This window comes from Oncorhynchus clarkii, chromosome 24 (assembly GCF_045791955.1).
Source record: "Oncorhynchus clarkii lewisi isolate Uvic-CL-2024 chromosome 24, UVic_Ocla_1.0, whole genome shotgun sequence".
Lineage (NCBI taxonomy): Eukaryota > Metazoa > Chordata > Actinopteri > Salmoniformes > Salmonidae > Oncorhynchus > Oncorhynchus clarkii.
In genome coordinates, this window is record NC_092170.1 from 43,230,164 (window position 1) to 43,243,622 (window position 13,459).

A 13,459-nucleotide genomic window follows, 5' to 3' on the forward strand; every position below is an offset into this window, starting at 1 on the left:
GACTAACTAGTGGACTAACTAGTGGACCAACATTCTGCTGTTAGTGGACAAACTAGTGGACAAACCAGTGGACAAACTAGTGGACACACCAGTGGACAGACCAGTGGACTAACTAGTGGACAAACCAGTGGACTAACTAGTGGACACACCAGTGGACAGACCAGTGGACTAACCAGTGGACAAACAAGTGGACAAACATTCTGCTGTTAGTGGACAAACCAGTGGACTAACTAGTGGACAAACCAGTGGACTAACTAGTGGACAAACCAGTGGACTAACTAGTTGACAAACCAGTGGACTAACTAGTGGACTAACTAGTGGACTAACTAGTGGACTAACTAGTGGAAAAACATTCTGCTGTTAGTGGACAAACCAGTGGACTAACTAGTGGACGAACATTCTGCTGTTAGTGGACAAACCAGTGGACTAACTAGTGGACTAACTAGTGGACAAACATTCAGCTGTTAGTGGACAAACTGGTGAACAAATTTCCTAAATTAAACTCATTTTTAGCAAAATTCCTGGTGATATTAATATTTTTGGACCAAAAATAACCCCCGCCTCAAATAAAAAACCAAACATTTTTTTTGGTGGGAACAATTAATTTTATTGTGGGGCATAAACCGCCTTTTGTTGACCCCTGCTGTAAAGGTTAGAGGTCAGAGGTTACTGGGAGGAACCTGATGCCCCCTGACCTCCCTGCCCCTGTGAACCCTGACCTGGTTGACCCTGCCCCTGGCCGGCATAGTTCCCATACTGGCCATAGTACTGGTTCCACTGAGACTGGTTCTGGTAGTACTGCTGCCACTGCTGGGCATACTGCGAGAGAGAGAGGCAATACAGTGAATAAATACCATATCTCTCAGTGAATAAATACCCTATCTCTCAGTAATTAAATACCCTATCTCTCAGTAATTAAATACCCTATCTCTCAGTGATTAAATACCCTACATCTCAGTAATTAAATACCCTATCTCTCAGTGATTAAATACCCTATCTCTCGGTGATTAAATACCCTATCTTTCAGTGAATAAATACCCTATCTCTCAGTGATTAAATACCCCCTCTCTCAGTGATTACATACCCTATCTCTCTGTGATTAAATACCCTATCTCTCCGTGATTAAATACCCTATCCAGCTGAAGTTTCTAAAATGATTAAATACCCTATCCAATAACTTCAGGCTGATACTGGAGGTTAGCTGTAGCACGGTTACCCGAGTTCACCTGAATCCTGGCATACTACCGTTGTTGCTACTATGGTAACTACCTGCTGGTACTGCTGGTTTCTTTGGTAACTACATACGGGTACTGCTGGTTGCTATGGTAACTACCGGCGGATACTGCTGGTTGCTAGGGTAACTACCTGCTGGTACTGCTGGTTGTAGTTCTGCTGTTGGCTGTAGGTCTGTCCTGCGGCAGCTGGCGTAGACTCGCTGTAACTCTGAGTTTGGCTGTATCCTGGGTACTGACTGTAGCTCCCGTAGGTGTAACCCTGTTGGTAGTTGCCTTGATTGTAGCTGCTGGGGTTGTAACTCTGGAGGAGAGAGAAAGAAAAGCATGTCGGAAAACTAAAACAGACTCCATTACTACTTTTAAACTATTCAACGTTAACTAAAAATATACTGGCCCAGCCATGGGGTACATTAGGGTAATACAGTAGGGTCCTGGGGTAGTTTACTAATACAGTAGGGTCCTGGGGTAGTTTACTAATACAGTAGGGTCCTGGGGTAGTTTACTAATACAGTAGGGTCCTGGGGTAGTTTACTAATACAGTAGGGTCCTGGGGTAGTTTACTAATACAGTAGGGTCCTGGGGTAGTTTAATACAGTAGGGTCCTGGGGTAGTTTATTAATACAGTAGGGTCCTGGGGTAGTTTACTAATACAGTAGGGTCCTGGGGTAGTTTACTAATACAGTAGGGTCCTGGGGTAGTTTACTAATACAGTAGGGTCCTGGGGTAGTTTAATACAGTAGGGTCCTGGGGTAGTTTATTAATACAGTAGGGTCCTGGCGGTAGTTTACTAATACAGTAGGGTCCTGGGGTAGTTTACTAATACAGTAGGGTCCTGGGGTAGTTTACTAATACAGTAGGGTCCTGGGGTAGTTTAATACAGTAGGGTCCTGGGGTAGTTTATTAATACAGTAGGGTCCTGGGGTAGTTTATTAATACAGTAGGGTCCTGGGGTAGTTTACTAATACAGTAGGGTCCTGGGGTAGTTTATTAATACAGTAGGGTCCTGGGGTAGTTTATTAATACAGTAGGGTCCTGGGGTAGTTTACTAATACAGTAGGGTCCTGGGGTAGTTTAATACAGTAGGGTCCTGGGGTAGTTTACTAATACAGTAGGGTCCTGGGGTAGTTTACTAATACAGTAGGGTCCTGGGGTAGTTTATTAATACAATAGGGTCCTGGCGGTAGTTTACTAATACAGTAGGGTCCTGGGGTAGTTTATTAATACAGTAGGGTCCTGGGGTAGTTTACTAATACAGTAGGGTCCTGGGGTAGTTTACTAATACAGTAGGGTCCTGGGGTAGTTTACTAATACAGTAGGGTCCTGGCGGTAGTTTACTAATACAGTAGGGTCCTGGGGTAGTTTACTAATACAGTAGGGTCCTGGGGTAGTTTACTAATACAGTAGGGTCCTGGGGTAGTTTACTAATACAGTAGGGTCCTGGGGTAGTTTACTAATACAGTAGGGTCCTGGGGTAGTTTACTAATACAGTAGGGTCCTGGGGTAGTTTACTAATACAGTAGGGTCCTGGGGTAGTTTATACAGTAGGGTCCTGGGGTAGTTTACTAATACAGTAGGGTCCTGGCGGTAGTTTACTAATACAGTAGGGTCCTGGGGTAGTTTACTAATACAGTAGGGTCCTGGGGTAGTTTACTAATACAGTAGGGTCCTGGGGTAGTTTACTAATACAGTAGGGTCCTGGGGTAGTAGGGTCCTGGGGTAGTTTACTAATACAGTAGGGTCCTGGGGTAGTTTACTAATACAGTAGGGTCCTGGGGTAGTTTACTAATACAGTAGGGTCCTGGGGTAGTTTACTAATACTCAGGGTCCTGGGGTAGTTTACTAATACAGTAGGGTCCTGGGGTAGTTTATTAATACAGTAGGGTCCTGGGGTAGTTTACTAATACAGTAGGGTCCTGGGGTAGTTTACTAATACAGTAGGGTCCTGGGGTAGTTTACTAATACAGTAGGGTCCTGGGGTAGTTTACTAATACATCAGGGTCCTGGGGTAGTTTACTAATACAGTAGGGTCCTGGGGTAGTTTAATACAGTAGGGTCCTGGGGTAGTTTACTAATACAGTAGGGTCCTGGGGTAGTTTACTAATACAGTAGGGTCCTGGGGTAGTTTATTAATACAATAGGGTCCTGGCGGTAGTTACAGTAGGGTCCTGGGGTAGTTTAATACAGTAGGGTCCTGGGGTAGTTTATTAATAATAGGGTCCAGTTTACTAATACAGTAGGGTCCTGGGGTAGTAATACAGTAGGGTCCTGGGGTAGTTTACTAATACAGTAGGGTCCTGGGGTAGTTTACTAATACAGTAGGGTCCTGGGGTAGTTTACTAATACAGTAGGGTCCTGGGGTAGTTTATTAATACAGTAGGGTCCTGGGGTAGTTTACTAATACAGTAGGGTCCTGGGGTAGTTTACTAATACAGTAGGGTCCTGGGGTAGTTTACTAATACAGTAGGGTCCTGGGGTAGTTTAATACATAAGTGTCCTGGGGTAGTTTACTAATACAGTAGGGTCCTGGGGTAGTTTAATACAGTAGGGTCCTGGGGTAGTTTACTAATACAGTAGGGTCCTGGGGTAGTTTACTAATACAATAGGGTCCTGGGGTAGTTTACTAATACAGTAGGGTCCTGGGGTAGTTTACTAATACAGTAGGGTCCTGGGGTAGTTTACTAATACAGTAGGGTCCTGGGGTAGTTTACTAATACAGTAGGGTCCTGGGGTAGTTTACTAATACAGTAGGGTCCTGGGGTAGTTTACTAATACAGTAGGGTCCTGGGGTAGTTTACTAATACAGTAGGGTCCTGGGGTAGTTTACTAATTCAGTCATTCACGTGTTTCTAAAATATTTAAATCTCAAAATAGGACGTTGCCCCTTTAAGAGAAGTACTTTTGAAAATATATATAAATCTGGCTACAGTAGTCTAGCTAAGACGAATGCTAGGTGTATTTTTGTAGCTTTCTTTTTGCCGACTATCAACCGTAGCCAGCATATTGCTAGTATGTTCACTATTGAAGGTTTACGTTTGTAAATCACTTTCCCTTAAAAACATATTTTTTTATTTTTATAAATAAGCTCAGCGAATAGATTGATGGGCACTTCTTTTTCCCTCTGGGCTGCCCGCTGTGTGGCGGCATCAACTCACATACTGCTCGAGAAGTTGCGACTCGCGATGAGCGTAGTTGAATGAATGGCCAATCATATTGCTCAAATTACAAATAGCATGACTTTTCTGACATGTAGTCTTCAGTGGTTTTCAAATCGGTAGACTGCGACAGAGCAGGTAAATGTTGAACTGGATTGCCAAAATGCGCCGAGAAGCTACTGGGCCGGCCCAGCGGTGTCACGTCCTGACCTTAGTTTCCTTTTTTCATGTCTCTATTTTAGTTTGGTCAGGGCGTGAGTTGGGGTGGGCATTCTATGTTTTTGTGTTCTAGGTTTTGTATTTCTGTGTTTGGCCTGGTATGGTTCCCAATCAGAGGCAGCTGTCGATCGTTGTCTCTGATTGAGAACCATACTTAGGCAGCCTGTTTTCCCACTATGATTTGTGGGTAGTTGTTTTCTGTTTAGTGTGTATTCACCTGACAGAACTGTTTTGTTTCTTTCAATCACTTTGTTATTTTGTTTCGTGTGTTCAGTTCGAATAAATTGACATGGACACTTACCACGCTGCATATTGGTCCGATCCTTCCTACTCCCTCATCAGAAGAGGAGGACCATCGTTACAAGCGGGCTATAATTTATGTCGTACCCTGATTCATAGCACATTGTTAGTGTCAGGACTTTTTCCTGACTATTTCACCCGACCAGGAAAACCTCTAGTTGATGGGCTATGACACAGAGTTTTTCCTGCTCAGGTAAAACTCATATCCTCTCCATTAATGTGCAGACAGATAGACAGCAGGTGTATCCATGGTTACCTGGTTGTATCCCCCTTTGCTGTAGGGCGCCGGGCGGTTGTAGCCTCCTGACTGTTGGTTACGGTTGTACCCTCCCCTCGGAGCCGACGACCCCCCCTCACGGTAGTTACCGTTCCCACCCCAGCGGTTGCCGGTGTAGCCGCCACGGTTGTTGCCTGAAACAGAGCGAGACATACAGGGACATCTCTTAGAGCAGGGCCTAGCCCAGACACGGTGAAAAGCAGTGGATTGGTGTAAGCAACAACCGCCCTAAATCAGTCCCTCCCTCTTAAATCCCCCTGATGGGAGAGTGTACGAATGCACACTTCAGGAGAAAAGTGTGAGTGACTGACCTGGGGAGGAGTCTGTTCCTTCCTTACCCCTTCTGTATCCGCCTGCGTCTCTACTCTGGTATCCTACGCCGCCGCGAGGACCGCCACGGTCGTCATAGCGCTGGTAGCCTCCGCCGTTGCCACGGAACCCTCCCGGACGGTTGTCATGGCGTTTGTCGGGGGGTGGGCCGGCCTTGCGTCCCTCCTCGTTGTATTCCTTCACCAGATTGAAAGCCTCTTCCCGCTGCAGCTCCACAAAAATCACCTCTTCCAGGAAGTCGCTGGGCTCAGGGAGCAGGAAGTTGGCTGGAAGCCAGGATGGAGAGATGACCACCGAGAGAGACAGATGGAGGAGACGGACCGGTCCAGGATGACAGGATAGAGAGAGAGAAAGAGAGAGAGAGGAGAGGTTGTAGCGAAGGCCAGATCAGCCAACACCACCGGGAGACAAAATGAAAAGATAAATTATTATCACATAATGATGAGGGGAATCATAGAAAAGAGAAAGAACTGGGAGGAGATGGAAGGAGGCAGGCTGTGAAGGCTGAGGGTAGACTGTGAAGGCTGAGGGTAGGCTGTGAAGGCTGAGGGTAGGCTGTGAAGGCTGAGGGTAGGCTGAGGGTAGACTGTGAAGGCTGAGGGTAGACTGTGAAGGCTGAGGGAAGGCTGAGGGTAGACTGTGAAGGCTGAGGGTAGACTGTGAAGGCTGAGTGAAGGCTGAGGGTAGACTGTGAAGGCTGAGGGTAGGCTGAGGGTAGACTGTGTAGCATGAGGGTATGCTGTGAAGGCTGATGGTAGACTGTGTAGGCTGATTGTATGCTGTGTAGGCTGAGGGTAGACTGTAAGCTGAGGGTAGGTGGGGGAAGACTGATTGTATGCTGTGTAGGCTGAGGGTAGGCTGAGGGTAGACTGTGAAGCCTTAGGGTAGACTGTGAAGGCTGATTGTATGCTGTGTAGGCTGAGGGTGGGCTGAGGGTATGCTGTGAAGGCTGAGTGTAGGAGCGTTCTGTAGACTGAGGGTAGGAGGGTTCTGTAGGCTGAGGGTAGGAGGGGTTCTATAGGCTGAGGGTAGGAGGGTTCTGCAGACTGAGGGTAGAAGGGGTTCTGTAGACTGAGGGTAGGAGGGTTCTGCAGACTGAGGGTAGGAGTGGTTCTGCAGACTGAGGTTAGGAGGGGTTCCATAGACTGAGGGTAGGAGGGGTTCTGTAGACTGAGGGTAGGAGGGGTTCTGTAGACTGAGGGTAGGGGGGGGTTCTGCAGACTGAGGGTAGGAGGGGTTCTATAGACTGAGGGTAGGAGGGGTTCTGCAGACTGAGGGTAGGAGGGGTTCTATAGACTGAGGGTAGGAGGGTTCTGTAGACTGAGGGTAGGAGGGGTTCTGAAGACTGAGGGTAGGAGGGGTTCCATAGACTGAGGGTCGGAGCGTTCTATAGACTGAGGGTAGGAGGGTTCTGTAGACTGAGGGTAGGAGCGTTCTATAGACTGAGGGTAGGAGGGGTTCTGTAGACTGAGGGTAGGGGGGGGTTCTTCAGACTGAGGGTAGGAGGGGTTCTGTAGACTGAGGGTAGGGGGGGGTTCTTCAGACTGAGGGTAGGAGGGTTCTGCAGACTGAGGTTAGGAGGGGTTCCATAGACTGAGGGTAGGAGGGGTTCTGTAGACTGAGGGTAGGAGGGGTTCTGTAGACTGAGGGTAGGAGGGGTTCTATAGACTGAGGGTAGGGGGGGTTCTGCAGACTGAGGGTAGGAGGGGTTCTATAGACTGAGGGTAGGAGGGGTTCTGCAGACTGAGGGTAGGAGGGGTTCTATAGACTGAGGGTAGGAGGGTTCTGTAGACTGAGGGTAGGAGGGGTTCTGCAGACTGAGGGTAGGAGGGTTCTGTAGACTGAGGGTCGGAGCGTTCTATAGACTGAGGGTAGGAGGGTTCTGTAGACTGAGGGTAGGAGCGTTCTATAGACTGAGGGTAGGAGGGTTCTATAGACTGAGGGTAGGAGGGGTTCTGCAGACTGAGGGTAGGAGGGGTTCTATAGGCTGAGGGTAGGTGGGTTCTGTAGACTGAGGGTAGGAGCTTCTATAGACTGAGGGTAGGAGGGTTCTATAGACTGAGGGTAGGAGGGTTCTATAGACTGAGGGTAGGAGGGGTTCTGTAGACTGGCTGTTTGGCTACTGCAGTCAGAACAAATTCAACCTCCAGAGAACCTGGAGGAAACATTTGTTCAAGCGAACACAGAGGAGCGGGGGAGGGGAGGGGAGGGGAGGAGGAAGCGCCACTGCAAACCAAGTGCTGCCGTAACACTGCTCTTAAAACAGTTGTCAAAAAGGACTGACACATGACTGACACATGACTGACACATGACTGACACATGACTGCTGGTCTGAACATGAGTCAGCTCACCGACAGCCAATAAGCTTGTCAACAGCCCTTGCAGACTGAGTGTCCACTACTTTTTGACAGTAAGTTAGTTCAATTTAGAGCACATCCTCAGTTTGCAGTGCAACAGGTCAGCGGGTTGGCAGGGGCAACACAGAGGGGCAACATAGAGGGGCAACATAGAGGAGCAACATAGAGGGGCAACACAGAGGGGAAACACAGAGGGGCAACATAGAGGGGCAACACAGAGGGGAAACACAGAGGGGCAACATAGAGGGGCAACACAGAGGGGCAACACAGAGGGGCAACATAGAGGGTTAACATAGAGGGGCAACATAGAGGGGAAACAGAGGGACAACACAGAGGGGCAACACAGAGGGGAAACACAGAGGGGCAACATAGAGGGACAACATAGAGGGGCAACATAGAGGGACAACATAGAGGGACAACATAGAGGGCAACACAGAGGGGCAACACAGAGGGGCAACATAGAGGGGCAACACAGAGGGACAACATAGAGGGGAAACACAGAGGGGCAACACAGAGGGGCAACATAGAGGGACAACATAGAGGGGCAACATAGAGGGACAACATAGAGGGACAACATAGAGGGACAACATAGAGCGCAACACAGAGGGGCAACATAGAGGGACAACATAGAGGGGCAACATAGAGGGGAAACAGAGGGGCAACATAGAGGGACAACATAGAGGGGCAACATAGAGGGGAAACAGAGGGGCAACATAGAGGGACAACATAGAGGGGCAACATAGAGGGACAACATAGAGGGGAAACACAGAGGGGCAACATAGAGGGACAACATAGAGGGGCAACATAGAGGGGTAACAGAGGGGGAACAGAGGGGAAACATAGAGGGACAACATAGAGGGACAACATAGAGGGGCAACATAGAGGGGCAACACAGAGGGACAACATAGAGGGGCAACATAGAGGGAGGCTCAAAGGGTACTGCATCTTAAATATGTCCGGAGGCTGGAAGCATGGGGGGCAGGGAAGGAGGCAGGGGTTGGGTTGGGGGGCAGGGGTTGGGAGGGGGGGCAGGGAAGGAGGCAGGGGTTGGGAGGGGGGGCAGGGAAGGAGGCAGGGGTTGGGGAGGGGGGGCAGGGAAGGAGGCAGGGGTTGGGGAGGGGGGGCAGGGAAGGAGGCAGGGGTTGGGATGGGGGGGGCAGGGGTTGGGGGGGAAGGAGGCAGGTGTTGGGGAGGGGGGGCCAGGGGTTGGGGGCCAGGGAAGGAGGCAGGGGTTGGGAGGGTGGGCAGGGGTTGGGGGGGAAGGAGGCAGGGGTTGGGGAGGGGGGGCCAGGGGTTGGGGGGCAGGGAAGGATGCAGGGGTTGGGGAGGGGGGGCCAGGGGTTGGGGGGCAGGGAAGGATGCAGGGGTTGGGGAGGGGTTGGGGGGCAGGGAAGGATGCAGGGGTTGGGGAGGGGAGGGGGGGCAGGGAAGGAGGCAGGGGTTGGGGAGGGGAGGGGGGGCAGGGAAGGAGGCAGGGGTTGGGAGAGCATCTTCCAAGATTTGATTTTAGAGACAAAAACATAGAAAAAAGTAAAGTAGATCTGTTGTTTTTTTTTGGTTTATTGGTTGGTTGGTTTTGTTTCCACATGGTTGTTCCTACCTTTCATTTCTAACACAGCCTGATCTGGCACATCCTTCCCCTGTTCATCAGTTTGTCTTAACGTTCGCTCTTTAAAGTCCTCCTCCGTGGGACATATTACAATAGCCTTGCGCTGAAACCCCTCAAAAGGGCGCATTTTTCGTCTCTGGGCTGATCCATAAACATTTGTCTAGCAATGGTGACACAAGGAAAGAGGTAGAAGGCTGTTTGTTATCGTTTACTTGTTGTTGTTTACTTGTTGTGTTATGGACAGGCTTTGTTTTCCTCTGGCAGGGAAGCCGGGAACCCTGAAATAATGAAGGTAGAGAGGTGTTTTACCCTGGTTGGTTTTTACTCTTTGGGTGGTTAACTAGCGGGTGGTATTTCACTCACTCTCCCCAGGCCACAGACCTACCTTCCCAGACTGCACCTCTCCACGTCGTCTTCAAGATCCTGTTACTGTCACAGAGCGAAGGGGACCCTTTAAACAACTAGCCTGCCCTGTATCTTTAAAGGTAACATTTCTTGAGATTTGGGTAACGGTGTGGCGTGCGGACGATACCGTTGATCATGAATGCGGATATTTAACTCTTAAAATTCTCATCTACAAGTGGCACTAAAACGACTACAGTCCTAAACGACTTTCGTGGTTAACTTCATGTCCTCAAACAGTCCTTCCCATGATTCAGTTATCTGGTTGATTCCCAATGTATCTGAACAATGATTGACTTGACACTAGTGGAAATGTGAATCTACACCTGCCAGGGTCCCCTTGACTTACCTGTGCTTACCTGGTTGTCACGGTCGTCCTCCTGTCCCGTAGACACACACGCACACACAAAGATACAACCTACCTGTTGCTACTCACGGTTTCCACGGTTACCGGCAGACACCTCTGTTAGACTGACTTACCGTTAGTAACCGCAGCAACGACGTCTCTCTGGAAAACTTCTAAATGGTTAGTCTCCTCATCTTTTCCACTTACCTTCGGGGGGTTAATTCATTTAACAACAGAAAACACAGGCTGGCTGTTTTATCATTAAGGCTATCAACGGTCGGTCTGTCTCGTTATAATTACCATGGCAACAGAAGCTGTTTGTCTTTACTCACCAGGCAGAGTTATACTGTTTGTAAACATCTTTACAAAGTCAACAGGACTACAGATGCATAAAAACACATAAAATACTGTAATAATAATAATAATAATAATACAGTAAAATACTGTAGTAATAATACAGTAAAATACTGTAGTAATATTACAGTAAAATACTGCAGTAATAATACAGTAAAATACTGTAGTAATAATAATAATAATACAGTAAAATACTGTAGTAATAATACAGTAAAATACTGTAGTAATAATACAGTAAAATACTGTAGTAATAATACAGTAAAATACTGTAGTAATATTACAGTAAAATACTGCAGTAATAATACAGTAAAATACTGTAGTAATAATAATAATAATACAGTAAAATACTGTAGTAATAATACAGTAAAATACTGTAGTAATAATACAGTAAAATACTGTAGTAATAATACAGTAAAATATTGTAGTAATAATACAGTAAAATACTGTAGTAATAATACAGTAAAATACTGTAGTAATAATACAGTAAAATTCTGTAGTAATAATACAGTAAAATACTGTAAAAGAACAACAAAAGGGTTGTAGCTGAATAATACTGAGACGGATGGAAGATAACACGAAGGACCTAATAAACAGTTGTCCTTTATAAAATAGAAAAACAACGGTATAAATGGCAACAAGATGGTCAACAACCATAGTGTCTTCTACTCTATCATCAACATGACCTGCAAGATAAATAAATAGTTAATTAGAGAGATCAGAGGTCAGCAGAGCCGTATTACACACACACAGGAAGCAGAAAGCAGTCAAGAGGAAGCGGTAGGTACCGTACCTGGTCCAGGATGTAGTTGCGTCTCTTGCGTGCGGCGATCTGGATGAGGCGGTTGAGACACTGAGTGGCCTGTTGGATCAGAACGTCCCAACGACCGGCGTAGTTCTTCTGACGACGCAGACCCATCACCTGGTAGGAAGGACATAGCTCTTATACGGGGGGGGGGGGGGGGGGGGGGGTCTATTTTTAGATAACTAGATAACACACTCAAGCCTAGCAGTAACACACCTCATTCAGCTTCTAGTTGACTAAATTGACAATTGTGAACGATTGAATTAGTTGTGTAGCCCCACCTGTGACCTCAGAGAGCTGAAGGTTATTTTTATTTTACCTTGATTTTACTAGGCAAGTCAGTTAAGAACAAATTCTTATTTTCAATGACGGCCTAGGAACAGTGGGTTAACTGCCTTGTTCAGGGGCAGAACGACAGATTTGTACGTTGTCAGCTCGGGGGATTGCCCAATGGCTTACCTTCATCTTCTCCATGATGGCGTTGGTTCCCAGGGTGTTGTATTTCATCTCCGGGTGACTCTCAGTATGTTTTGAGGCCCAGGTGGTCTTGCCACAGGCTGGCAGACCCACCATCATGAGGATCTAGACAGAGACAGGGATGAAAATGAAGATAGCCCGTTAGCCCGAGGCTAGTACTTTTCAGACCCGGCTAGTAGTAAATAACTAGCCCGTAGCGTTGGGGGGGGTCGATACTGTTACATAGCATATACTTTTTTGGGACATTTTTGGATATTATATTGATACTTTGACTCCAATTGTTGATTCACTATATAGCATCAGCTAGCGCTATTTTTTTTTTTTTAAAATTATAAATATTTGTTGATTTGGCTGTCCCTGAGCCAAAACTCTGGTATTGTTCCTCCTGTAGTTGGTTCTCCATCTTGTTTTTAAAACAGTGAACAACATGCTCTAAGCACTTTTATTTACATAACGGATCAAAACTCATTGTCTCGTTGCAGCAGACATATACATTTTAGGGTAGCCTAGTCGTTAGAGTGTAGAGGTGGCAGGTAGCCTAGTGGTTAGAGTGTGGAGGCGGCAGGGTAGCCTAGTGGTTAGAGTGTAGAGGTGGCAGGGTAGCCTAGTGGTTAGAGTGTAGAGGCGGCAGGTAGCCTAGTGGTTAGAGTGTAGAGGTGGCAGGGTAGCCTAGTGGTTAGAGTGTAGAGGTGGCAGGTAGCCTAGTGGTTAGAGTGTGGAGGCGGCAGGGTAGCCTTGTGGTTAGAGTGGAGGGGCGGCAGGGTAGCCTAGTGGTTAGAGTGGAGGGGCGGCAGGGTAGCCTAGTGGTTAGAGTGGAGGGGCGGCAGGGTAGCCTAGTGGTTAGAGTGGAGGGGCGGCAGGGTAGCCTAGTGGTTAGAGTGTAGAGGCGGCAGGTAGCCTAGTGGTTAGAGTGTAGAGGTGGCAGGGTAGCCTAGTGGTTAGAGTGTAGAGGTGGCAGGTAGCCTAGTGGTTAGAGTGTGGAGGCGGCAGGGTAGCCTTGTGGTTAGAGTGGAGGGGCGGCAGGGTAGCCTAGTGGTTAGAGTGGAGGGGCGGCAGGGTAGCCTAGTGGTTAGAGTGGAGGGGCGGCAGGGTAGCCTAGTGGTTAGAGTGGAGGGGCGGCAGGGTGGCCTAGTGGTTAGAGTGGAGGGGCGGCAGGGTAGCCTAGTGGTTAGAGTGGAGGGGCGGCAGGGTAGCCTAGTGGTTAGAGTGGAAGGGCGGCAGGGTAGCCTAGTGGTTAGAGTGGAGGGGCGGCAGGGTGGCCTAGTGGTTAGAGTGTGGAGGCGGCAGGGTAGCCTAGTGGTTAGAGCGTAGAGGCGGCAGGGTAGCCTAGCAGTTAGAGTGGAGGGGCGGCAGGGTGGCCTAGTGGTTAGAGTGTGGAGGCGGCAGGGTAGCCTAGTGGTTCGAGCATTGGACTAGTCACCAAAAGGTTGCAAGATCGAATCCCCCCAAGCTGACCAGGTACAAATCTGTTGTTCTGCCCCTTGAACAAGGCAGTTAACCCACTGTTCCTAGGGCCGTCATTGTAAATAAGAATTTGTTCTTTAACTGACTTGCCTAGTTAAATAAAGATTTTAAAAATAATAATAATATTCAGCAGAT

General features: G+C 47.9%; 1 protein-coding gene across 2 annotated transcripts in view; it reads right to left on the bottom strand.

The window, feature by feature from the left end:
- Positions 1-475: 475 nt before the first annotated feature.
- Positions 476-13,459, bottom strand: part of LOC139383205 (heterogeneous nuclear ribonucleoprotein U-like protein 1) — a gene marked incomplete at its 5' end in the record, with an annotated part of 28,127 nt that continues 15,143 nt past the window's right edge. Inside the window, 7 exon segments of one of the 2 annotated variants that reach the window (XM_071127671.1) lie at positions 476-819; positions 1,366-1,536; positions 5,163-5,317; positions 5,522-5,779; positions 9,471-9,639; positions 11,372-11,500; positions 11,843-11,965. In XM_071127671.1, the coding sequence (XP_070983772.1) occupies positions 667-819; positions 1,366-1,536; positions 5,163-5,317; positions 5,522-5,779; positions 9,471-9,639; positions 11,372-11,500; positions 11,843-11,965 (1,158 nt within the window). 2 annotated transcript variants of the gene reach the window in all.